The following is a 23,379-nucleotide window of genomic DNA, read 5'->3' on the forward strand; positions in this document are numbered from 1 at the left end:
CATGGATGTAGTGAAGGAGGACGTGCAGAGAGCTGCTGTGACAGAAGAAGCTGGTATGCTGTCTGTAACCACACCATCGCCGGTACTTCCTTTAATGTGACAAATGCATCAATTCTGCATCAGGTTAAAACCTCAGTGTGATAGAAAGTGTTTTTTGAGCTGGACGTCCGTGCTGTGTGCGTGTAAACACGCTCTGGCCTGCGAGGCTGACCGTCAGGTTCTCACACATGCTGGTAGTTTATGGTCTGCTCTGCCTCCGGCTGCTCGTATTCACGGAAACAACGGAGAGGACAGGAATGATGAACTGCAGCTACTCCGGCTCCATCAGCTTGCATTTGTTTACATCACTACATATTACTGTACTCATAGGGGTTTCCACGACATACTATACTGTATGCTGACACACATATGTGGTGATGCTAGCGTGGTAGTGCGATGAGCGCTGTAAGGAAGAAATGGAAATCATCACATCAGTCTGTGGGGAAAAGAATATTTTGTGAAACTTTTCTTTTCGAACTTTTGTTTCTTACAACGAGGATTAACAAGTCCTAAACGTTACACTGCTGTTTTATAAAGTGCGTCATTTTTGTGATTTTTAGTGTTTCATGTTTGAATGACAGCTGTTGAAAATCATCATTTTTACAGCTGTCAATCCATAAAATCTGATAAAATATAAACACTGGTGTGCCTTGCTTTGTCCTCAGCGATGTTATTGTAAATTTATTGTCCTTTATTTAATTTTTGGGCCTTTGTTTTTGACTGTTTTCAGTTTCCAGAGCGGTTTTGGTTTATTTTAGGTTTGTTTTTTATTGTTTAAGTAATGCTAACGTTCAGACTTCATTACTTTGTGTGCTAGTTTTAATCTTATTAATGACTAAAGCTAAAGACAAATACTTCATTTATTGCACATTTGGAATGTCCTTTTAACCGACTTCTATATTTTATTCTAGATTTGTGAGTGCATCATGAGACTTCAGGGAGTTTCTGTCCCTGTGTCGCCGCTGTAACGCGATCAGCTGCTGCTTTGACTCACTAACACTGTAATTGGTTTTCTTGCTGTCAGAAAAGCTCCAGAAAGCCCAGAGTCAGTGCTGTCTGTGTTTCAGTCTGTAGTATAATGAATATTTCTAATCTTGATGTCCATTTCATTGATAAACTAAAGAGAGACAAAATGGTTTAATAACGTGGCTGTTACAAATGCAGGAACAAAGTTTTTCTGCTCTAAAATATCTTTGGAAGTCAGGGAAGTAGGTGGCCCCACCCACCTCGTGTTTAAGCCTTCTGTTTGTGAGGGGCAGCCAATCAAAAGAAGGCTGGGCTGAAGGGGGAGGGGCTAAAACTGTTTCAGAGAGAGGATCGTGGCACAGTGTCCGATAAATAAAGATTATTTTGAAATGCAAGTCATCAGGGTGCAGTGAGATAAACAGACTTTAAAACAGGAGGCACACCTCCTACATGTCACTCATGAGTACAGCATCCTTTCAGTGTTGTGTGATTGGCTGTTTGGGATTTTTATGGTTTGCTGAGTGAAACGAGTACCAAGGAGCTGAGGTGCAATCAAGGCAACACACTAGGAGCCAACTGAGCTTTAAACAGAAAGAAATGTTTGCATGTTGGAGCTGAAAGAGCGCCGCTGACTGTCGTGTGTCATGTTTTCCAGAGCCTTCAGAGCGGCGAGATGGAGGATGGGAAGCCGGTGTGGGCGCCACACCCAACAGATGGGTTCCAGCTGGGAACCATAGTAGACATCGGAGCTGACAGCCTCACCATCGAGCCCCTCAAACAGAGGGGAAAGGTGAGCAAACTTTGAGGGTTACCTGCTTTACAGGAGCAGTTATTACTGCACTGCAGACTTATTTACTCGCCTGCCTTCCTACCCCGAGACCGTCCCCAATTTCCCAACTGCGTCCTGATGTCTGTGTGCAGGACTCGGGTTGGAAGGATGACATTTATTTTACCTCCAAGCGTCAGCGTTGTATTAATAACACAAAGCAAAGACTTAAACGGCTAGCTGTAGCTTCATCACCTCTACGTCAGCCTTTTTATGCCTTCCTCTTTTATTTTGAAGAAGAATGAGTGAGATGAAAATGGTTTTGAATCGATCGGCCCGCTCTGGCCCTTCTTTGATGGGTTTATCTGATGTGCTCTCACCTGCTGTGTGTTAATGATTTAATGTCCCACTTAGCTCGCGGGGCTTCAGGCCACCTTTCTGGAAGCAATAAAGCATTGTTCACTCTGTGGTCCACCTCCGGTGCTCAAGTGCTGATTAATCAGAAGCCAAGTGGCTCTGTGCAGCAAGAGAAACGCGCTTTCTTTGATATCGCCTCCGTTGATTCGCTTTTCTGCTGCATCAGGTGCTGAATCGCCTTCAGCAAAGCTTTTAATGTCACTGAGAGTCTGTTGCTGTGGTAACCCCTAAAGCTCTGTGTCCGTCTCACTAATCTTCCCCCTCGGAGAGGCCTTGGCAGTGACAGCGTTCCTCTTTAAAGAGGCTCCTCACTGATTTACCGTCAGCCTGTAAAACACAGAACCGCATAGGTGTGTTTCCACACCTGCCTGAGTCATGAGTGATATTTAAACAGGAAAAGTGATTTTAATCCTGCGTTCTTTTAAGAGTGGCTCTCGTTCCTGGATGTTTTCTCTGAATAAAAGATGTTGCACAAGGTTGGCCTCACTAGATTTCTGGCCGTTTACTGGAATGAGTTGCAGCAGTTTTTACAGCAGTCATTCGACACTCACACAGCCAGTTTTATGGTTTTTATCTCCCTCCTCACCATCTCTATCCAGAAATATTTACTCCGCCTTTTACTGTGCCCCTGATCTTTGCACATTTGCTCTGCAAACGACTGCATAAACGGGGCCTCTCTGCATTTACAGAGAGATTCCAGGTAAATGTATTTTAAATGTCACGCCAGTTTGAAATGATCTCCGTTATGGATGGAAAATTACAACTGGGGAATTTCAAGTGTTCAGTGATTCACAACAATTCATGGATTCAATAAAACACACGAGGAGACACTCCACCTTAAAAGTACCTGGTACCTGCCTCAGTAGTATTTTTTACTGCACACATTCTTCCACCTTTAGTGGAACAGTAAAAGTAAGCTAACGCTGACAGCTAACATAAACATTTTATTTTGTTGGGACTGACCTTTATTTACCTCACCTATGGTCACACCTGGCCTTCTACTAATATATATTTATTATAATTAATTCCACTTTAGCATTTGTATCCTTCTTGCTCCTTCTTGCTACATTTCACTGTTTCACAGAAACCCTTCACTCCTTTTCAAGGCTTTTATTTTTAATCATTTGCACAAACTTGAGTGTAAAAATAGATGTTTTTCATTTGAAGAACCAAAAAGTTCCATGAATCTTACATACGTGTCTTATTATTTTTATCAAAGGAGCGACTGACAGAGGTGCAGGTAGAGAAGTGAGATGTGAGGAACAAGTAAAGGCTGATGAAGATGCTTCTAGACAGATGGCTTTATTATGTATTTGTGTACTTGGAGCGTTACACCTCTGCACACACAGTGTGTTGGTTTGCATTAATGAAGTTTGTCCCACTTGTATCAGTCTCTCACTCGTGTGCTGAAGTCAAAGAAATACGATGAAATATGAGACGTTACGAGCAGAACCAGCCTTTGTGGTGTTGCTGTTGCTCGCTGTGGTCTCATTTCAGGGTGTGAATATCGTGACGTGTCACTGATATGTTAACAACTGAGTTTATATTAAGTGTCATCAGTGATGTCGCCCCTTTTGAGCTGCTAGCTTCTGGTTTTCTGGTCACACATCCTCTTTAACAAAATATCTTCATGATATTCATCGTGACAAAAATATATTTCGTGACGATGGCGTCAGATAAGTCGCCTTACTGTGTAACTGAAAGATGAGAGCATCAACACAGGAAATGATGCTTGTGTCTTTGTAGCTGACTTGACGCATTGGACCGCTAATGGAGGCTGTTTCAGTCTTCTGTCTGTAATCTGAGAAAGCTTTAACTCAGGATCCGCCCACTTTGAGCGTTCAGCAGTTATCTCAGTCGTCGTTGCTTAAAGTGACTGAATGTCATCGGCTTTCTGTGGTCAGCACAGTGCTACTAGTTGCTTCCTGTATGGATGACCCTTAAATCATCGCCTGCGACAACCCTGTGACTGATGATGCTAACCCCGGCCCTCTGCTATTAGACTGTGTTGTTTCTGTTTTTAAAAATAGTTTTCCTGAGTCTTTGCAGTTCTGGACAAAATCAGTAATTATACTGACTGCTGCTCATCAGAAAAGTCCTTTTTGCTTTTCTTCAAAGCGGCGTGTGGGCATGCACCGCGAGCCCGTTGAATAAATCGGCTAAAATGAACTCGCAGTGCAAACTTTGATGGCGTCGATCAGTATAAGAGTGCAAGCTGTCTGCCGTCTCAGGTGGATTTGTTAAAAACCTGAGGATTTTGCACCTTGGAGCCATGTGAGTAAAATAGTAGGGTCCCTGAGTTTTGCCTCAAAGGAGCTGATAAACCAGTTCTGACCCCAACTTAAACACCATAAATCAGTTTTATCGGTCGAGGCAGTACAAAGCCTGCTTCAAAGAGTTTCCTGGTAGGAAGGGTCCCTCTCTGGGTTTACCACAGAAAACAGTATTTTAACAGTAATGCTCTGATCTGCTGTCAGAGCGAGTTTCTGGGCTTGAATCTGAACAATGTCCCGTCTGTCCCGCTGCAGCCAGTTTGTGCCAGTGTCTGACGATGTGCTCACTCGCTGGCCGGCCTCCCGGGATGGACGTCAGGGGAAAGACGGAGAGCATGAGACCCTGTCATACTATCGCTCACAAAGAGCCGGCCTTGTCTGTGTTTTTGTTTCCCAGAGAGTGTCTGATCTGCCTCGGAGCTGCAGATGGACAAAACTGTTTGAATGGCATTACTGAAGGAGATGAAGTTATTTTTGCAGCAGATACTTAAAAAGGCAATTTTGGAGTTACTTATTTTGTAACTTATTTTGTTCTCGCCAAGAATGAAATAAGATGATGAAGTTTGATGATGTGGCTTTAGTGCCAGGAAGTTATTAGCTTTGATTAGACTGGAAAAGGGAAGAGGACTAGCTTCGTTTGTACCATAAACCATGAGTCACTTGCACCAGCTATTCATCCACTTGGCCAGTTCGTTGCACCAGTTTATAGCCAATCCTTAATATCCAAATCACTGATCAGCCACAACATTAAAAGCAACTTAATTCCATTTAATTGCATTTATATGCCACCAAATCACAGCAGTACTTATCTGAGTCTGCTTCAGGTTGTTTGGTAAATACTACAGTACTTGTGACTGAATCCCCAGCCCTCCAGTCTGAGAAGGTGCTTGGTTATGGTGTTGTCTCACTGATGCAGCGGGTCCACTTCAGGCCTCTTAAACAACTCTGAAGCATCGGGGTGGGGGTGGGGTCACAGGACCTCTGGGAGTGTCCTGTGGTGTTGTGGAATTGGATGTTGGGGGTAGGGCCTGCGTGGATCGGGCTCGCTCCCGAGCATGCAGCAGATGCTTGATCAAACTGGGACCCCGGGGAGTTCAAAAACACTTCAGGCTCTTTGTTGTGTTCACTGAGGCCTCCCTGAGCAGTTAACATGGCGCTGTGGGAACGCCGTGTGTGTGAGTTCTGGACTGTTGGGTTTGGAAAGCTGGAGAAAAGGCTGGAAACTGATGGTGTGCTATGGTGAGCATTGATATTCACTGGGACCAATTTAGCTGTTCTTCTAGCATGTACCTCACACCTCATCCCACACTGTTGGCAGACGAGTCCTCTTTACACTGGCTCCCCGTGAAGTTTAGGGTTCAGTGTCAGGTTCTGGCCATTTCAGAGCTCTTCATGTTCAGATGCCTTGAAGTGTCCACTGATCCCTGCTCAGAAGCAGCTCTGTAGGGGTCTGCACATTCCAGGAAGGTTCAGTAGTAACACTGAAGTAATAGCTGGCTGTGCTATAACACATTATTTCCCCCCTTGTCCTCACGCGGCGCAGTGTTGTGGAATCGGTCCAGCTTGGGCTGAGAATGTGGAACATGCCACCACTGGAAAGAATGAATCGGCTGTACGTCAGTCTCTGGCTCGAGCCGAGGCCTGCAGCGCTTCTTTAAAGAGCCCGATTCAAAGGAGTGAGAGTCTGCCGGGGCCTTCAGGAGCTGGCAGCAATCGGCTTTAAAATCACACGAATACGACACACACGCCCCCGCACTCCAAAACACTGAGGTCACATGTCCTCGTAAAGCCTCCTGCATTGGTTCAGCATGGCCGGCTTCAGCTCGAAGTCATGTGTGCAGAGCTAATGCTCCAAAGCTTTTAGAGTAAAAGAAAGCCGAAGGTGGAACAGTGAAACAGAGAACACTTTGATTTTAGTTTGAGCCCTCAGGTAAATGCTAATTATACGGAGCATTAAAGAGCTTTCACAACTTTCACACTTTCAAAATTCAAAACTGAGCGCTAAGTTTGGCGCCAGGTCTGAGCTGGTTGTGCTGACCTCGAGACCACGTGTCTGGGTTTTGTCCTCGGTTTTCTTCTACAGAATGAAACCGTTGAATGAGTCGGCGGTTTCAGACGTTTGAGTGGAGCCAGGATTGTTGCCGACCCGATCGAAGGTCAGTAGTTGGATGTTAATAATGCAGCGCGGCATTTCTCTGCGTCTCAGTCGTTGGACAGTCCCGTCGCCCTGATCCCGTTACCTCCTGCCTCCAAATAATTCATCGGGTCTGCAGCAACCGGTAGATGACACTCACCCTGCTGGAGCCATCATTTAAAAACATGAACATGAAAGAAAGAAACCCATGAACTCTGTCGAAGCTGCATCATGCATCAACAGCATCATGCACTGAGTTTTTAAAGCCCCTCTGTATAAATTAACTCAGTTTAAATACATTAAGCTGACAGTTTATTTCATCATAATAATAAATCTCTCTTTTCTTTTCTCTTAGACGTTTTTGGCTCCGGTGAGCCAAGTCTTCCCTGCAGAGGATGACGTCAACAAACATGTGGAGGATAACTGTGAGTACTTGTGCTTCATCGCTTCACCTACAGATCTGGCTCCTCCTTTTTTTAGATATTTGACATTAGACATTTGTCGTCCTCCTTAAGCTGCTGTTACTCTGGAAGTCTGGGATCAGCTGTTTCTGGTCCCCGGGCCTTATGTTTGACACCCCTGGTCTAAAGGCTTTTCTTGATGCACATCAAAAAGGAAATAAAGTTCCATATAGGAGTATTTTTATTGCAGGAATTTTACTTGCTGATCTGTAATTTGAGTTAAATTCAGCTTTAACACAGAGTTATAACAGGATGCACGTCAGCAAATGTTGGTCTGATATTTCTGAGTCTAAACAAAGCAGCAGTGATATTCATAAATTTATTAACGGACCAAGTCGTCTCTTTTTTCCTTCAGATTTTCCATCGTGGCTTTAAATAGATTTTATTTATGAGGCGTTCTTCCAGTCTTTTCCCGGGAATGCACCGGGCGCAGTGCCATCATGATGATGCCCACTCAGGACAGTCTCCTACTGTGTCACTATGCTTCTCCTCGCTTAAATAATGAGTTTTTTGCTTGTTTAAAGAGCTGCAGAGGGTAGGAAATCAGGTTGATTTTTAAAATAAAAGAACCTCTTGTAGGCTAAACACTTTTCTCCTAGTGTTGCAGAAGGTGAGGTTTGAGTACCCGTTATTGAAAGCTATTCGCACGTTAAAATGCAGCTTTTTTTTTATGCAGCCAGGTGTGCATCTACAGGGAGGGGATGGGGTGGCATTGGCCCTCCCTGAAGACCCTGTTGTTTATTAGTATCTACAGTCATTTAATTACTTTGCTGAAGTGCAGTTTTAATCACTTTATTGCAGTATTTTCATGTTATGCTGTCTGGGTTCCCTATGTGCCCCCGACTGATAAAACCCTGCACACTGCAGTTTTCCTCTCATATAATCTGCTGGTTTGCCGCCAGCTGTTGTTGTTGTTGATGATGTTGTTGTGTCTATAGCATCCTCACATTTCTCGAGTGGCACTGTTATTTGTTTTTTTTTTTCCTTTCTGTAAATTCAGCTGCTTTGAATAAACCTATGCTTGTTTCTGATTGGCTACATGCTGCTGAAGGTGGTTATCAGTCTGACTGATAACCATCTTCACGTGAGCTCTCGGCCCGATGGATGATGCGATGTGCAGCGTGGATCTGCTGCTCTGCTGAGTTTAGTAACATTTTGTCCTGCTTGTGTCTCTCAGGCTCTTTGATGTACCTGAATGAAGCCACGCTGCTCAACAACATCCGAGTGAGATACAGCAAAGACAAAATTTATGTAAGTACAGACATGAGGGGGAGCGGCCGGTCGGTGAAATACTGTGAAACAGAAACGGTTGTGAGGTCGTCCTCATCCTCGGCGTGCTGTATTCACTCCTGGACTCAATGGTGTTTTAAATGCACAGGACACACCTGAGGCTCAGCCTTCAGGTGAACTTGTGGCGCTGAAAATGAAAGAATAAACACCAAAAGGTCACAAAAGCAAAAAGAAAAACTCATAAAGGTTCGGGGTTCGTTTCCTCTGATCGTAAAAAGTCAAAATTTCACACCGAACCAAAATAATTCCGACCTCGGAAAGACAACGTCACACGTTATCATCACCCGATGAAGGAAATCAGCTGCCGTGTCAGCACAAAGAGTCGGTTGTGACCTGCCCGCACCACCTGTGGGCGATCCGCACGCTCAGTCATGTTTCCACACTCCACTGAAGCAGAGATCTACTCCACCCTCGCCTGAAACAAAGGCATCACATTTTCTTACTGGACAAACGTGTGCACTCCCAGTTCATGAAAAATAACATGTGTGCAGGTTACTGTGTAAATATACATGTAATGTACGGAGGACTGAAGCTGCCAAAATAAAACGTTTAATGAATGAATAGATTAAAAACAACTCATTAAATAAATCAGATCAAACTTTATTAGATTTTTTTTTTGCATCAACATGTGACAATTAATATTTCTGATTCGTTTGTAGTATTTGTTTTTTCTTGTTGCTCTTATTTTTTTCACTTATTCCTTAATTTTACTTTTTTGATTTTACATTTTTTTATTTTTTTAACTGAATTTTTGTTTTTTTATTTCTGATATTTTTTCTAGTTCCTGTTGATTTCTTTAGTAAATTTATTTTTAAATAACTTTATTTATATATGTATTTATTCATTTAATCAGTTTAAAGGTTTTTTATTTGCTTTTTTAAATTGTTGCAGTTATTTCTACATTTTCCTTTTTCTATTTTCTTTATTTTTTTCATTATTAGTCCGATTTTACTCACTAAAAATGAATTTTTGTTAGTTACTTTTTATTGCATTGCATTTTGTGTTGCCCTTGAAAACTCAATTTCACACTGATTGAATAACTGTTTTATTTTTTTATTATTATTATTTTTCCTTCATATGGATGTCTTCACTTCACGGGGTTCATGAATGATCTCGGCTCTTGTCACTTCAAAATGCCTTCAGTAATTATTCATGTCCATCCAGATAAAGAGGACCGCTGTCACGTGTTTGCTATTATTTAAATAATTATAATTTTGCTCAAGTCCTTAAGATGAAACATATGTGGGCCAAACAGAGTCTTCAGCTTACCAGCAAACCCTCAGCTGATGATTATTCCTCCACATGAGGCTCTGATAGGAGCAGCGGGGCTACACAGGGTGTCTTTTCACCCCGGGGGGCTTTTCGGCCGGCCTCACACCTTGAGCACCCAGCAGGGGCTCATGTGACCTCTGCTGCCTTTGCTATTTAGCTCCATTTTCCTGTGAAGCTTCCAACTGATGTCAGCTGGAGTCAGACTTGGTCCACACTGACACCTAGTGGCCGAGGAGGGAACTGCACTGTGAAGCTCACAGAGGGCATTTCTGATATAAATCAGGTTTTATTGATAAATGAGGATATTGTAAAGCTTTAGAAATCTCTGCAGCGATTATAAATGTTAATCTAAACCTCTCCAAAACTTTTGAAAACACAATATAATCATTGTAACCTCCATGAAGACTGGAAACACAATCCTCAATCACAATGTGATGCTCAGGAGTTTTATGAATTCTTGAAATTCTTGAGATGTGGCTGAATGCTCGTATTACTGGCTGATATGGAGTTTGGATCAGTACAGAAATTCAGATTTTCTGATCCTGATTCCGTTAAACTCTGACAGATTTTGGAGCCTCTCACTTTTTATAAGTGCTGAAAGAAAACGTTTGCTGCTCCTTCAGGAGGAGGCAGAGAAATTAGAGACTTTGTTGGTTTTATGAGCCAAATAAGTGATTTTTATTCCTCTTGTTCTTCTTTCAGACATTTGTAGCAAACATCCTGATCGCCGTCAACCCGTACTATGACATCCCGAAGCTTTACTCGCAGGAGACCATCAAGAAGTACCGGGGCCGGTCGCTGGGCACGCTGCCGCCGCACGTCTACGCCATTGGTGAGCAGCTCAGTTTATCACAACTTTTACATGCTGGACAGTATTTCCAGGAACTTGTCCCACATTTTTGTTCTGTGCTCGTGACTAAAGCTCAGTTTGAGCATTTTTGGTGTGTTTTCAGAAAGAGGGAAACCTTTCGTTTGCCGTGATTTAAAAACACAAACAAATCGTAAGCAGAAAGCCTCACATTAAAGGAGAGACAAGAAATATTCTGTTAGTTAGTGAAATCTACCTGTGGAGGGAACAAGGCATGATTCATCTCTACAGAGCTCATTTTAACCTGCTCGAGTTGAGCAAAGTTTGTTTACATATTCAGAAAGTTAAAGACCCCTGAGACGGTTTAGAGGTCAGTATCTTTATTTTAGACTTTTTAAGCAGTTTTTGGTCATGGATGCTTTAAAATGTCCTAATCCCTGTCATTTTTATAAGACTTATTTTAATGTTTCACAAATTGAACAAGATCATTAAAGTCATTAAGAAATTATCAGTTTAATCGTCCTCTAATAATTTAATACCAAAAGCAGTTCTTTTAGGGTGAAAGTTAATGTTGTAGTTCACAATTTGTTCACTAGGGGGCAGCCAGCACTCAGATTTCCCAGAGTCCCCTGAACATCACGGTACCAGACTGACTTATTGAAACCGCAGGGGTTTAATATCTGTTTGATTTTTGGGGTCAGCGTGGCGTCTGATCTAACTGCTGCCTCTGTCTTCAGCTGATAAGGCATACAGGGACATGAAGGTCCTGAAGATGAGCCAGTCCATCATCGTCTCCGGGGAGTCTGGAGCCGGCAAGACTGAAAACACCAAGTTTGTTCTCAGGTAAGGGAGGCGAGGGTCTCGTCTTTCAGCGAACGCGGCGACGACAAATCTGAGAAAATTATCCACGTTTTCATGTTTGTGTGATTATTGTAATGTGACCTGTACTCGGAGCTTATATACACAATCAGTTTTGATATCATCGATTTTCATTTGAGCTCATTTGTGATTTTAATTATCAGCTTGTTTTCATAATTAATCGATTGTTTTGTCCAGAAAAGGTCAGAAAATGGTTAAAAGGCCTGTTTTAGTTCATTTAAATGTCCTGTTTCATTTGACTCACTGACCCCAAATATTTTCTACTCAGAGTTATTCTGATAACTCAGAGTTTAAAATATTTTGCAGTTTTTCTTAAGAAATTACTTATTTGATTATTAAAAGTGGTATTTGATAAATGCTCACACAAAATCTGGACTTTGGACATGCTAAAAGCTGTGACATTACAGTGTTTAGACGATGTGAGCAGAAACGTTTACAGGCAGGTGAGAGCCGGTGATTCTAATAATGCTCTCCTCTGAAGCAGCTTTTCAGTAAGATGTCACGGTGTTATCCATGGTAAATGGTAAATGGCCTGTTTTTATATAGCGCTTTACTAGTCCCTAAGGACCCCAAAGCGCTTTACATATCCAGTCATCCAGCCATTCACACACACATTCACACACTGGTGATGGTAAGCTACATTGTAGCCACAGCCACCCTGGGGCGCACTGACAGAGGCGAGGCTGCCGGACACTGGTGCCACTGGGCCCTCTAACCACCACCAGTAGGGGTGAAGTGTCTTGCCCAAGGACACAACGAGCAAGACCGTCCAAGCTGGGGCTCGCACCGGCAACTTTCCGATTACAAGGTGAACTCCCAACTCTTGAGCCGCGATCGCTGGTGGGCGATTGAAGCCAGAAATGAGCCTATTTGGATGAAAGGGTTAGCAGAGATATCTGCTGAGTACCAAACTATTAAAGGTCCTCTCTGTAGACTTGTTGGATGGTCGGTACCACACAGGAAGTGATGTCATCGCTCAGATAACCGCAATAAAAATGCTCCAGTTCGGTGACTTCACTTAGCAGGCACGAGGTTTAAGCAGTGAGGTGTTAAAATATTCACCTGCAGTAACGTGGGAGTCTCACCGATGAAGCCAGCCTCTAGTGGACGTCTGAGGAACTGCAGGTTTGGGCTTTGTTTTGCCAGTTTTTCGCAGAAAGGAAGTGTTTCTGTGGAGGTCACAGGAAACTGTACTGTAGGTCATCTACTAATTGGAAGGCAAAAGTGTCCTCAGGGAGGGAACAGTGTGTTAATCAGAGCATGAATACATGTGAATAGGGGAGCGAGGCATGATGTATAAAGTGCTTTAAGTGCTCCAGTGGAAAAGCTCGATATAAGAGTGGTTTACCAGGAGCACTGCGGCAGCAGGGGGTGGTTCATTAAAGCCTTAAACCTGTGCAGTGACCCTCTGGTAAACCCAGAGTTTCTGCTTTTCTGATCACTTTAACCTAAATATTTAACACAGTTGTACTTCCTGCAGAGCGTCGTTCTTTGCTTTCACACAAACATCTGACAATCTACCAGATTTGTTTTGTTGAATACCAGAAATGGTCTTCTTCCTCCTTCTTACAGCATTTTCAACAGTATTAAAAATGAAATATGGTCCAACAAAAACAGTTTTTATTGAACAAACTTTAATGTTTACTTGCTTTAAAAAAACCTTCAAGGCTGTAAACCTGTGAGAACCTCTGCTTTAAAATGACAGACGAATCGCGTGTTCTCAGGTGTTGATGATGTGCTGTGCTTGCAGATACCTGACGACCTCGTACGGAACGGGTCAGGACATCGACGAGAGGATAGTCGAAGGTGAGGTCGCTTCTGCTTCTCTCATCAGCTTCCTGTTGAGGTTTGAGTTTGAACTCGACTTTTTTCTCCCTTGCAGCGAACCCTCTGCTCGAGGCCTTCGGGAACGCCAAAACTGTCCGGAACAACAATAGCAGTCGCTTTGGGAAGTTCGTGGAGATCCACTTCAACGAGAAGGTGCTCAGGGCCGTTCTCGCTCAGTCGATCACGAGCTTTAACGTCTGCTGATGAAAGTTATGAATTACAAATGAAGCCGCACTTATTCGGCACGATCTGTTTACGTTGATCTTTCTGCTTTTGTGAAGAGACGCGATTTGCCCTCTGCTGTCTCAGATGCTTACGCAGCATAAACTCAGTAATGAGGCCTCACTTATGATCATTTATCTCTTTTGTTTCGCTCTTGTTTATGTGTCCTATAAATCACCGTATTTCCATGTTACCCAAAGGCAGACTCTTCTTTGTGATTTCCAGCTTTATTATCTACATTTTTCTTCTTTAAACTATAATATGAGATAAATTCTTTATATTTAATATTTAATTTCCATTTAATTCACCATATAATTTATTATAATGACAAAGTGGCAGGATATGAAGATGAAACGCGCCGATAGATGCCATAAATGAGGTTTTTTTTGGTTTTTCCCCCGCTCTTCCTCCTCAGAACGCCGTCGTGGGCGGCTTCGTGTCGCACTACCTGCTGGAGAAGTCGAGGATCTGTCGGCAGAGCCCCGAGGAGAGGAACTACCACATCTTCTACCGGCTGTGTGCCGGAGCTCCCGAAGACATCCGGCAGAAGTTTCACCTCAGCTCTCCGGACACGTTCCGGGTACGGATATTAAGATTTTTATCATCCTGACGCTCGATAAGCCCAATCAGATGGGCGGGGGCTGATGGCTGATGAATGAATGGAGGAGGTGCAGATGATGGGTGGGGGCCTGATCGCAGACTTGATGGAAGGACTCTGTATTTTTCTTGTTTCTGTCAAACCAGCACTGAGTGTGTTCTTCTTCATCAAAGCCCAAACCCCACAAAAGTCCTTCATCACCACGAGCTGCCCAAAATCTTAATCCGCCACTGAAAATAGTCCTCAAAACACCAGAGTCTCCTGATGTTTAAGTCATGTTTGCTGCCAAAATAATCAAAATAAAGAAGAGAGGGATGAAGCCGGCATGACTTTCCAAGCCCACGGTTCAACTTCTGGATGCTGCTGTGTTATTTTATCACTTTATTTCTGTTTTTTTACTCTCAGCCAGTGCAGCAGTACAGTTAACTGTACAGCAGTAATATTATTGGTCAGATAGTTGCATTAAAAATGCTTTTTTACAATTTAAATTGGTTTAGTTATACAAAAAATTCCAGGAGAACTACTTTCTTTCTGCTTCCAGCATCGCACACCATTACTGTTTACGTCCTGCCAGGAGCACTCGAGCCTCTCGATGTTGCTCTTGCACGGTGATTTGGTTTGTGTTTGTAGTTTAGTTATTGCAGCTGAGGTTGAAGTGCCTCTACCTGCAGTTGTTAGGTTTGAATCAAAAACGGGTAACGGTAGAATTTTTTTGTTATTACATAATTCTGTCTGAAGCCTAAACTCCCTCCAACTCCATATTTGTGCTCTTGTGCTCTCTATATTTGTCCTCTGTCTGAAACAAGCCAATTTAGCTCCTCCCCCTTTAAGCCAGCTCTCTTCTGACTGGCTACTCTTCACGAAGAGAAGATGATCCCTTGTGATGTCATACAGATCCAAGGGTTGAAAAAACTATGTGGAACTGAGTGTTTGAAGCAGTTTGAAGGCTGAGCTTGTGGTTCATGCGTGTACATACACTGACCTCATGTGAAGCGTCGGCTGTGTGTGCTCAAAGTCTGCAGAGCCTGGTGTGGGTGTGACTCCTGGGTCGACTCTATGTTAGGAGGATTCCAAAAGATCTAAATAATGGTTTCAAAATCCAAGAAAGTCAGATGTCACACCCTTTAAACTAAGAAATTCAGCCTGCTTTTCCCCTGTTTGAACAGCAGGGGGCAGCTCATCCTCAGTAAAGCCCACCTGCTGCACATGCTCTGTTTATCAGCTGTCAGCGGTGGATGGAGAGCGGGGAGAGGCGGTGTCAGGTGCTCGTGTTTGCCATCAGGTTTGCCACCTGCAGCCACAAACGCAGACGTCCACAGTCCTGAGGTAACGGAGGCAAAAGCAGCCGTGATGGCTGTTAATGACGGTGATGAACTCGTGTTGATTTCTGTGCCGTCAACGCTCTAACATGTAATCTGTGACAGAGCTGAGAGGTTAGATGGGAACGTGTGGCTTCTGAGTGCCTAGCAACCGGATTTTAGGGAAAACAACAACATCACAGATACACAAGAATCATGACAGCAAACTAAAGTTAAAAAGCAAACAGACTGAGAGATGATGGTTTTGCTTTCTTTTGGTTCACCTGAGAAGAGCTGACTCATCCTCATACTCACATCTTCTGGAGGAGAAGAAGAAAACCTGAGGTCACTTTCTTTGTTCAGGGTCGTTTCTTTTATTGGCAGCTTCTAAATTCAATCATCTACTCTCACCTCCGACGTTTGCTGTACGGCACCCGCCCCTGTCCCCCTGCAACTTATTACACCACCTGCATCTTCTGATGGTTCATGCATCTGCACTTTCCCCCGATGATGCGGAGGGAGAAAAATGCTCACACGGTTTGAGCTGTGATGAACTCCTGAAGTTCAGCTTTTGTGCATCACAGGAGGAGCTGAGGTGTGTTCAGGTCCACGAAGGCTTGTTTAAAGGGTCAAAGTGCTGATGACTCCAAAGAGAGCAAGAAGGTGTTTTCATCATCAAATACTGAAGAGGACATGAAGTGCAATTTTTCTAAGGAGGGAAGAGAACATGAAGCAAAAAGGTAAAGGAAGAAAAACGGTGAATAAAGAAGGAAGCAATATGGGAAGATGCTGTTTCAGGAGGAAAGGCGGGAAGGAAGGAAAAAGGAGGAAAGTAAAAAGACAGAAGAATTTCATTTTTTTAGAAGAAGTGGAAGAGGGGATAGAGGTTGAGGAAAGATGATAAAGAAGGAAAGAAATGGGAAGAAAGCTATAAGGAAGGACAGAAGGAAACAGATAAGATGAAGGAAGCAAGATGCAAACAAATGCAAGGGTGGAAAGAAGGAAATAGAAATAGAAGCGGTAACCAGCGAGGCTGGATTAAGGAAATAAGGAGTCAAAGGAAGAAAGAGGGAAAGACAGAAAATGGAAATTAAGGAAGTAGACAACACAAGGCTGAAGGAGGGAAGGAAAGAAGACAGAAATGGAGGGTAGAAAGGTGAAAAGAAAGGACATAACGAACCACATAAATATAAGAGAAAAATAAAGGAGGTAATAAAGGAAATAAGTCAATACTCAAGTAAATAAATATAAATAGGGAAATGGAGGAAGAAAGTAAGGAAACAGAAAAAAGGTGGTAGTAGTAGTTAGGACTGAAAGAAGGTGACAAAAGAAACAGAAGTAGTAAAGAAGGATGGATGAAAAGGACATGAGGAAGAGAATAAAGAAGAATAGATGAGTGTGAAAAGAAGACATACAGGACAGGAGGCAGAGAGGGTGGAAGTAACTGAGGAAGCATCAGAAGGAGGATAGAAGCCAGGAAACAAAGGAATAAGGAGGGCTGGAAAAGAGAAGGACAGAAGGATACATGAAGTCCCAGAAATCTTGAGAAAAAGTACTCAAGTATTTACTGCAGTAAAGGGGCCGAGGTGCATTTCACCTCGGCGGGGTGACTCTGAGGTTTTTCAGGAGGAAAACGAGACGCTCCCATCGGCGGTCTGCCGGGGAAATGGAGGACACTCGGTCCTCCCGGTGGCTTCGGCTCTAATGAAAGTTTTTGTTTATGTTCATCTTCTCGGCGAGAGAAGGGCTCGCCTCTGCAAACAACATAAGCCCTGGCTCGAACCAGCCTCCCCCTCTTCCAAAAACACCTGGGAGGTGAGCACCAGAGACACTGTCATCTCGTGTCTGTGAAGAGAGGAGGAGGATGTCAGCAGAGCAAAGCTGCTTTTAATGCAAATGCAATTATCCAGGTGAACTCTGACCGTCTCTGAAGCAAAGCGTTTCCTGCACACAAACTCTGAGAGCACAGCGTTCCCATTTGACTGATGATTTAAGCCGTAAAACAAAGCGCTTCCATACATGGAGGCGCGAGGCCGCCTGTCAAACATTCGAGTCGGAAAATGACATTAGTGCAAAAACGCCAGTTTCTGCTGCTTCATTTCTAGTTATTGTTGCTATGTTTTAACTTTGACAACAGGACATTTAGCTGGATTTGTTTCATTTCTGCTCATTTTTTACCTTTTGAAACTGCATCTTGAAGTGTTTTAGATATACAACTTCACAGGACGAGCCTAAACCTAAACTCCACTCTGAGATAAATATACGAATAAAGTTGTTTAAGAAAAATGCTGATAATAGTAAGTGACTCATATAAGACTACAGAAAATCACATTTTCTATTGAAAATATTATTTTTCCCTTAGGTATACTAGTCTGAAGCTTGTGCAGTCCTCCTTACTGTAATCAGTTATTAAAATGTATTTCCATGGCTCTGATTTTGCATATTTATAATAACACAGTGATGATAATTTTATTTCAGTTGTACTTTTCATGCAAGTGCTTTCCAGAGCAGGGAGTACCAATAAAAATACATACATTTAAAAAGAATGGATAAATAATCAAAATGAGTTAGTTTTTTTTCCAGGATTTATAAAAGCTATGACAACGAACTAAATACTAAGTTAAAAACAGCAAACCAGAGATAAAAAAATCAAAGCTGCTGTCAGTCCAGGGGTCTGAGGATAAACCGCCTTTAATGTCTGATAGTTTTGGATCTTTATCTTTTCTTTGTAGTTTTCAGGACTCTGGACTCCAAAGACCACCTCTGTCTGCCGAGTGCGATTCAAAAACCTTTTTTGTTCTTTGAAGCTGACAAACTGCGTGATAGTTACATTTATGAAGTCGAGACCGGAACAATCGAAGAAGCTAAAAGACCCAACTTAGCAGATCTTTCCCCCCATGGTGGTCTGAGGAAGAAGTTCAGGGCATTTCTGCTGGAATGAAATCACGGTGGATTAATCTTATGAGTCTTTTTTTTTTTTTTTTTTTTTTTTTAATTTATTTTTATGTTTTTAATGGCAGACTTGCACAAGAACAGCTGAAGGTTAACTGCACCGGCTTGTATAATGTCGGGTGATTTCTGATGTGCTCTTTCTTTTTAATCTGCCTTTGAAACTTTGGTTTTGCTCATCTTTCCTCTCTCTTGTGTCTCATTGCTTTGCAGTACCTGAACAGAGGATGCACTCGGTTCTTCGCTACCAAAGACACAGACAAGCACATCATGCAGAATCGGAAGAGCCCAGAGGTATAGTATGCAGAAAAGTCTCTGAGTTCAACCAGTTTATGAAACCTGGACCACAGAATAAGCAGAAAAACACAGTTTCACTGAAATGTGAGGCTGATATTACGATATTACAGCAATAAAGCAACATACTGATCATTCCAGTTGTATATTTTATTGTTGAACTCTGAATCATGCAAAGCTGCTCTAACAGAGTTCAGAATAATTCTTATATTCATGATTCTGGGACCTGTGCAGCTTCTCAAATCATCCTGTATCTGAAAAGAGGTGTTTTAGCCCCTCCTCCTTTAAGTAAACTGTATTCTGATTGGCTGCTACTCATAAACACTGAGTTTGGACAGCAGGTGGGTGGGGATTCTTGCCAGAGGTGATCATATCTGGGATATCCACACTCTGTGACATCATAGAGAGCAGAGAGTAGGAAAAAACTGCGAGTTTAGATAGATCAGATACAGATCTGATGAGGTGATTTGGTTTCCACAAATAAGTTTAGTTGCTAAATTGAGTTTTTGAGCTGCAAATTTTCCCTTTTTTCTTTTCTTTAAACAGCAGAGAGGACTTTTTGTCCTCTTGTAGCTGCAGTAAATTTGTGTCCCCCAATAATTCCATTTCTTAGAAAGGAAACTCTAAAAACTAAGAAGAAAAACGTCGACTCATGCCCCTGTGGGCTGGAAGAAGGGAAACGGTCGCTTTGCAAACTCCATTAGCTCCTTGTTAAACCCGACTCAGCAGATTCGTTCACGTCGTTACGCCCTCCAGCTCCGCTTTTCTTCTCACAGTCGTTGTGTGAGCGAGCCTCTCTTATCTCTCCGATCACTCTGTCTGTTTGTCCAGTGGGAGCTTTTCAGAAAAGAATAAAAGAACTAAGAAGTTGGCTTTAACTTATTTGTCAATGTGTGAAATAGTCTTTTTTTTTTTTGTTTGTTTTTATGGGGGAAAAGAAGAAGAAACCTGCCTGTGAAGCACGTGTGTGTCTTCACTGATAATTACAGACTTTTCATGAGAAACGTGTGTGATGTTTTTCATCTGCACAGAAAACCAACATGTGAAAGACTGAAAAATGAAAGAATTTATCCTGCACACGAATAAAAGTCCAAATTCTGATTCAGCCAGTACAATGCTTTTACACGCCCAGCTTTGGTTTGTATGTCTGTTAAATTATTTCATTTAAATGATCTTTTTCTAAATTTGTTTGATGATCTGAAACATTTATTTGTTACAAATATGCACAAAAATAAGAAATCATGAAGTACATGAGTACAACTTCACCATCATGACAGCGAACATCTGGAAGCAGCTGTTTCACTTCATGGCTGTAACAGCTGTAGCTGGAAGAAGCTTTCAGTTAAAATAGAAATTGAAGGAAGGAGAGTCACAAAAATCAGGTTTCAGCTTCTTAGATTTTCTTCAAAAACATATATCTGTGTTAAAAATTTAGAAACAAAAAAAAAAATCACGTAAACAACCAGCACAAAAATGGACTCTGTAAGCTGCTGGGAGCAGAGAGATTCTGGTCCATGCTGACGTGACAGCTTCACAGACTGCACAGAACATCTGTGATGAGAATCAGAGGCGCTCTGTTAGATTTAACTGTGGACTCAGGCAGGCTGTGGGGTTTAGATGGTGCTCGGATGATACAAGGCAGGATGGATCCAAATTCTGTTGAGTCTGTGTGAACTTTATATCAGTTTCCTGTTTTTTGGCTTGCAAGACGGGCACCTGGTGTGGTCTTCTGCTGCTGTAGCCCATTCAGAGATGCTCATCTGCATACCTTCACTGAAATGAGTGTTTAACCCTGTCAGGTCAAAGCAGTCTGGCCATCACTCTCCTGTGACATGTGACTGGATATTTTCTCCCTTGTGTGGGAAACTCCCAGCAGATCAGCAGCTTCTGAAACACTCGGACCAGCCTCAATCCAATCTCATCGACTTATTAGTTATAATATTTAATGAGCAGGTGTGTCTAATAAACTGGCCTGCAAGTGTATACGGTTAAATAATAGGCCCATAAGGCGATAAGAACGGCATTGGGAATCTTAGAACTAATTGAAAGTTTGAATCTGAGGTTGTTCGTTAACACACTGGTCCATCTGTGCTACCTAAAGCCTCAGAGATGGAAATAAACGGACAGTAAAGCTTTGATTATATGCATTTCGTTACGAGGCAGCAGATAATCCTAACAGCAGCCACCCTGTGATAATTCATTAGTGCTGTTGTGTAATGTTCTCGCCTGAAATTGCTCGCTGCAAACCGGCTCTGCTTATATAATCTCCTTGTTTTCAGATGCTTCATATATAAACAGCAAACATTTTAATTAGCAGCCAGACCGAGAGCCTCGGTGCAGCGCGGGACATTTAACGCTGTGCATTAATAAGAGAAGCTCATCATGTGAAATGAGCTCCTTTCTTTGCCTATGGCTTTTGATTAATTATGCACAAGTGTTCTATTACGGCGTCTGTACACGGCTTCCTCTGCAGTGCGTCGGTATTAATTATTGCAGCCATTAACAGGAGCACGGACGGTACATCGGAGCGCTGCTGAAGATGGCGGATGGAAAGAGGAAGAATCCAGTCGCATACATCCATCACTGGTGGTTAAGACCATTGTCGTTTTAGTCTTTCATCTTCATCTCACCGAAGATTTAAACTGTACAGGTCTCTCGGTGAAGAGCAAGAATAGTTCAAGGTCTTACAGAACAGTTTATGTAAGGTCTTTATGTGAGGTGGATCCGGTACAGTCTCTAAAACAAGTCTACCAACACTGTCCTCTATGATGATATATGCACAGCCATCCGTCCATCCATCCAGCAACAGTCTAAGACCTCCCTCACCCCGGCCACCTGTTCCAGCAACTTGCCCCCCTGTTGTTCCAGAGAAATATAATCTCTCCAGAGAGTCCTGGGTCTGTCCCAGCACCTCCTCCCGATAGAACCTCCCCGAAACGCCTCAACTGGAGGCTCCAGAGGTGGCATTGTAGGAGTTTAATGCTTTGTGGACTGGGTTGGAGGTCCTGGTGCTGCTTTTAAATCTGGTTATATGCACATTCAGTCTACCTTCAGTTTTATTCACGTAGCAGACCTTTATCTGGCTCAATGAACTGTGACTCAGTTCAGAGTCACAGTCGTCTTTGCTTTGTAGATGTTTTATAGAACCCCAAGAATCAGATGATTCTGTGTGAGCAGCATTTGGCAGGAAGAAACCTTCTGTAGAACCAGACTCGGGGACGGGAAGCCATCCGTGACTGACAAAAGAAAGTTTATAGATGCCGTGCATCATGGGAAGTCCCAAAGCAGTGTTATCATACAGCACGTTCTTATTCCTCAAAGTGTCCAAAATTCCAAACAGCAAACCAGTAAAACAACAATAAACACAAAAAACAACTCTAATATTACATTCCAGTGACATCAGGGTTTCTCTTCAGAATAAAAACATGCAGAAGGAGAAAGAAGCTGTCTGATTTTTCGACAGATCTGCTCCTCGTCCTTTAAGTCAGCGCAAGGGTGAAATAGATCGGGTGTCAAACTGTGGACTCGCAGAATTAAACTGTTTTTGGCAGAATGAAAAAAACAGATTGTTGGACAACGGTCCTTTTGTTGTAGCCCGGGAAACACAATTATCTGGCAGCATCGGAGTGGGAGGCTTGTTTAATAGAAAGGAGGCACACAAAGGAAGAAAATTGTCCTGGGAAATGATCTTCGGAAAGTTTGTTTTTTGCGTGTCCTCTTGCTTTATTTCATGACTTCCTCAGAGACCCAAGTAAAGAAGTATTTGCAGACAATCTCCAGCTTTTGTGCCTTAACTTGAGCTCTGGGAGGGAGGGAGTGCGGCAGGGCAGCTCAGGTAATATCTGATAAAATCCCGGATCACAGAGGAATATCCCGCATTAACTGTGAGGCGGCCTCGGAGATCAAACGTTAGGGAAACTCGAGCTTCGCCCCTCCCGCCCGGTCCTTCGGGTTCACGAAGACAAATTGTGAGTGGGATCAGTCCCAGATTAGCTCGAGTGTAGCTGCTGTAATCTCTGATAAATGATGTGCTGTATGTCTCCTCGCTGCTCCGGCTCGTGTCACGCAGGACGACCAGGTGATTGGCTGTTTCTCCTCTCGCTTCTGACTTTCCGAGCATGCTTTCAGCTCTGCAGTGCTTTCTGCTCCTTCCTGCTTTGTAGAAAATAATCGAGCCTTTCAGTCAACCTGTGTCTGCTTTTCTGCATCTGGGAATGTCACAGTGCAGTCGGCCTGTCTCAGAAATGGGAGCTTTGCTGGTCCAGCCCATCGAAGATCCAAGTGGACCGTATGTGGCTGTCTAAAGGAATTACTTATCTTAGCTAAACGGCTGCCTGAAGCTGTCCTGTGCCTAGATTTGACTCCACTGTGGAGTTTATTCTAGATGCGACAATATTTATGTCACTTCCACCCAAAACTGCAATATTAACTAACACTTAACTTTATTTTGATTTATATCCTAAGTTTGGATTTGACTCTGCACTGAAATAAGCGCAATGGTGGCTGACAACAAACCACAAGTGCCATGTTTTCTTCATTGCAGTGAATTACTCCTGTTTCATAATATCAAATCTGCGTAATTATACAAACTGGGGTAAATAAATACCAGAACAATAATTTATTAATAATAATTTGTTACATTGTAACACATTAATGTTGCGGCTGCAGATGATTTTAGTCAGGCTGTTTCAAAACAGGACCACATATTCACAAATGCACATTTTAAATAGAGCACAGAGTGTAGTGTTTTCATCCTTAATGCAGTGGAGTAGAAGCAGAAAGCAGTACAAGTACTCAGTTACCTTCCATAACCTGTCCTGTGCGAGCACCAGCCCATTAGTGTTTGCCGGGAGGCTGCTGGGCTCTGGCCTCGTGCAGGTTTCAGC

The 23,379-nt window shown here is 42.8% G+C and overlaps 1 protein-coding gene across 7 annotated transcripts in view; it reads left to right on the forward strand.

Moving 5' to 3' along the window:
• Positions 1-23,379, forward strand: part of myo6a (myosin VIa) — a 145,761-nt gene that overhangs the window by 23,066 nt on the left and 99,316 nt on the right. For all 7 annotated transcript variants that reach the window (XM_014338054.2, XM_014338056.2, XM_014338057.2 and 4 more), the window contains exons 2-10: positions 1,661-1,795; positions 6,951-7,020; positions 8,234-8,307; positions 10,321-10,450; positions 11,164-11,269; positions 13,056-13,111; positions 13,188-13,285; positions 13,770-13,934; positions 18,413-18,493. In XM_014338054.2, coding sequence (XP_014193540.1) covers positions 1,679-1,795; positions 6,951-7,020; positions 8,234-8,307; positions 10,321-10,450; positions 11,164-11,269; positions 13,056-13,111; positions 13,188-13,285; positions 13,770-13,934; positions 18,413-18,493 — 897 coding nt within the window. In that variant the 5' untranslated portion in view covers positions 1,661-1,678. The remainder of the gene's footprint in view (positions 1-1,660; positions 1,796-6,950; positions 7,021-8,233; positions 8,308-10,320; positions 10,451-11,163; positions 11,270-13,055; positions 13,112-13,187; positions 13,286-13,769; positions 13,935-18,412; positions 18,494-23,379) is intronic.

Source organism: Haplochromis burtoni, unplaced genomic scaffold, assembly GCF_018398535.1.
Source record: "Haplochromis burtoni strain Fernald_Lab_line unplaced genomic scaffold, NCSU_Asbu1 Contig_203, whole genome shotgun sequence".
Taxonomy (NCBI): Eukaryota; Metazoa; Chordata; class Actinopteri; order Cichliformes; family Cichlidae; genus Haplochromis; species Haplochromis burtoni.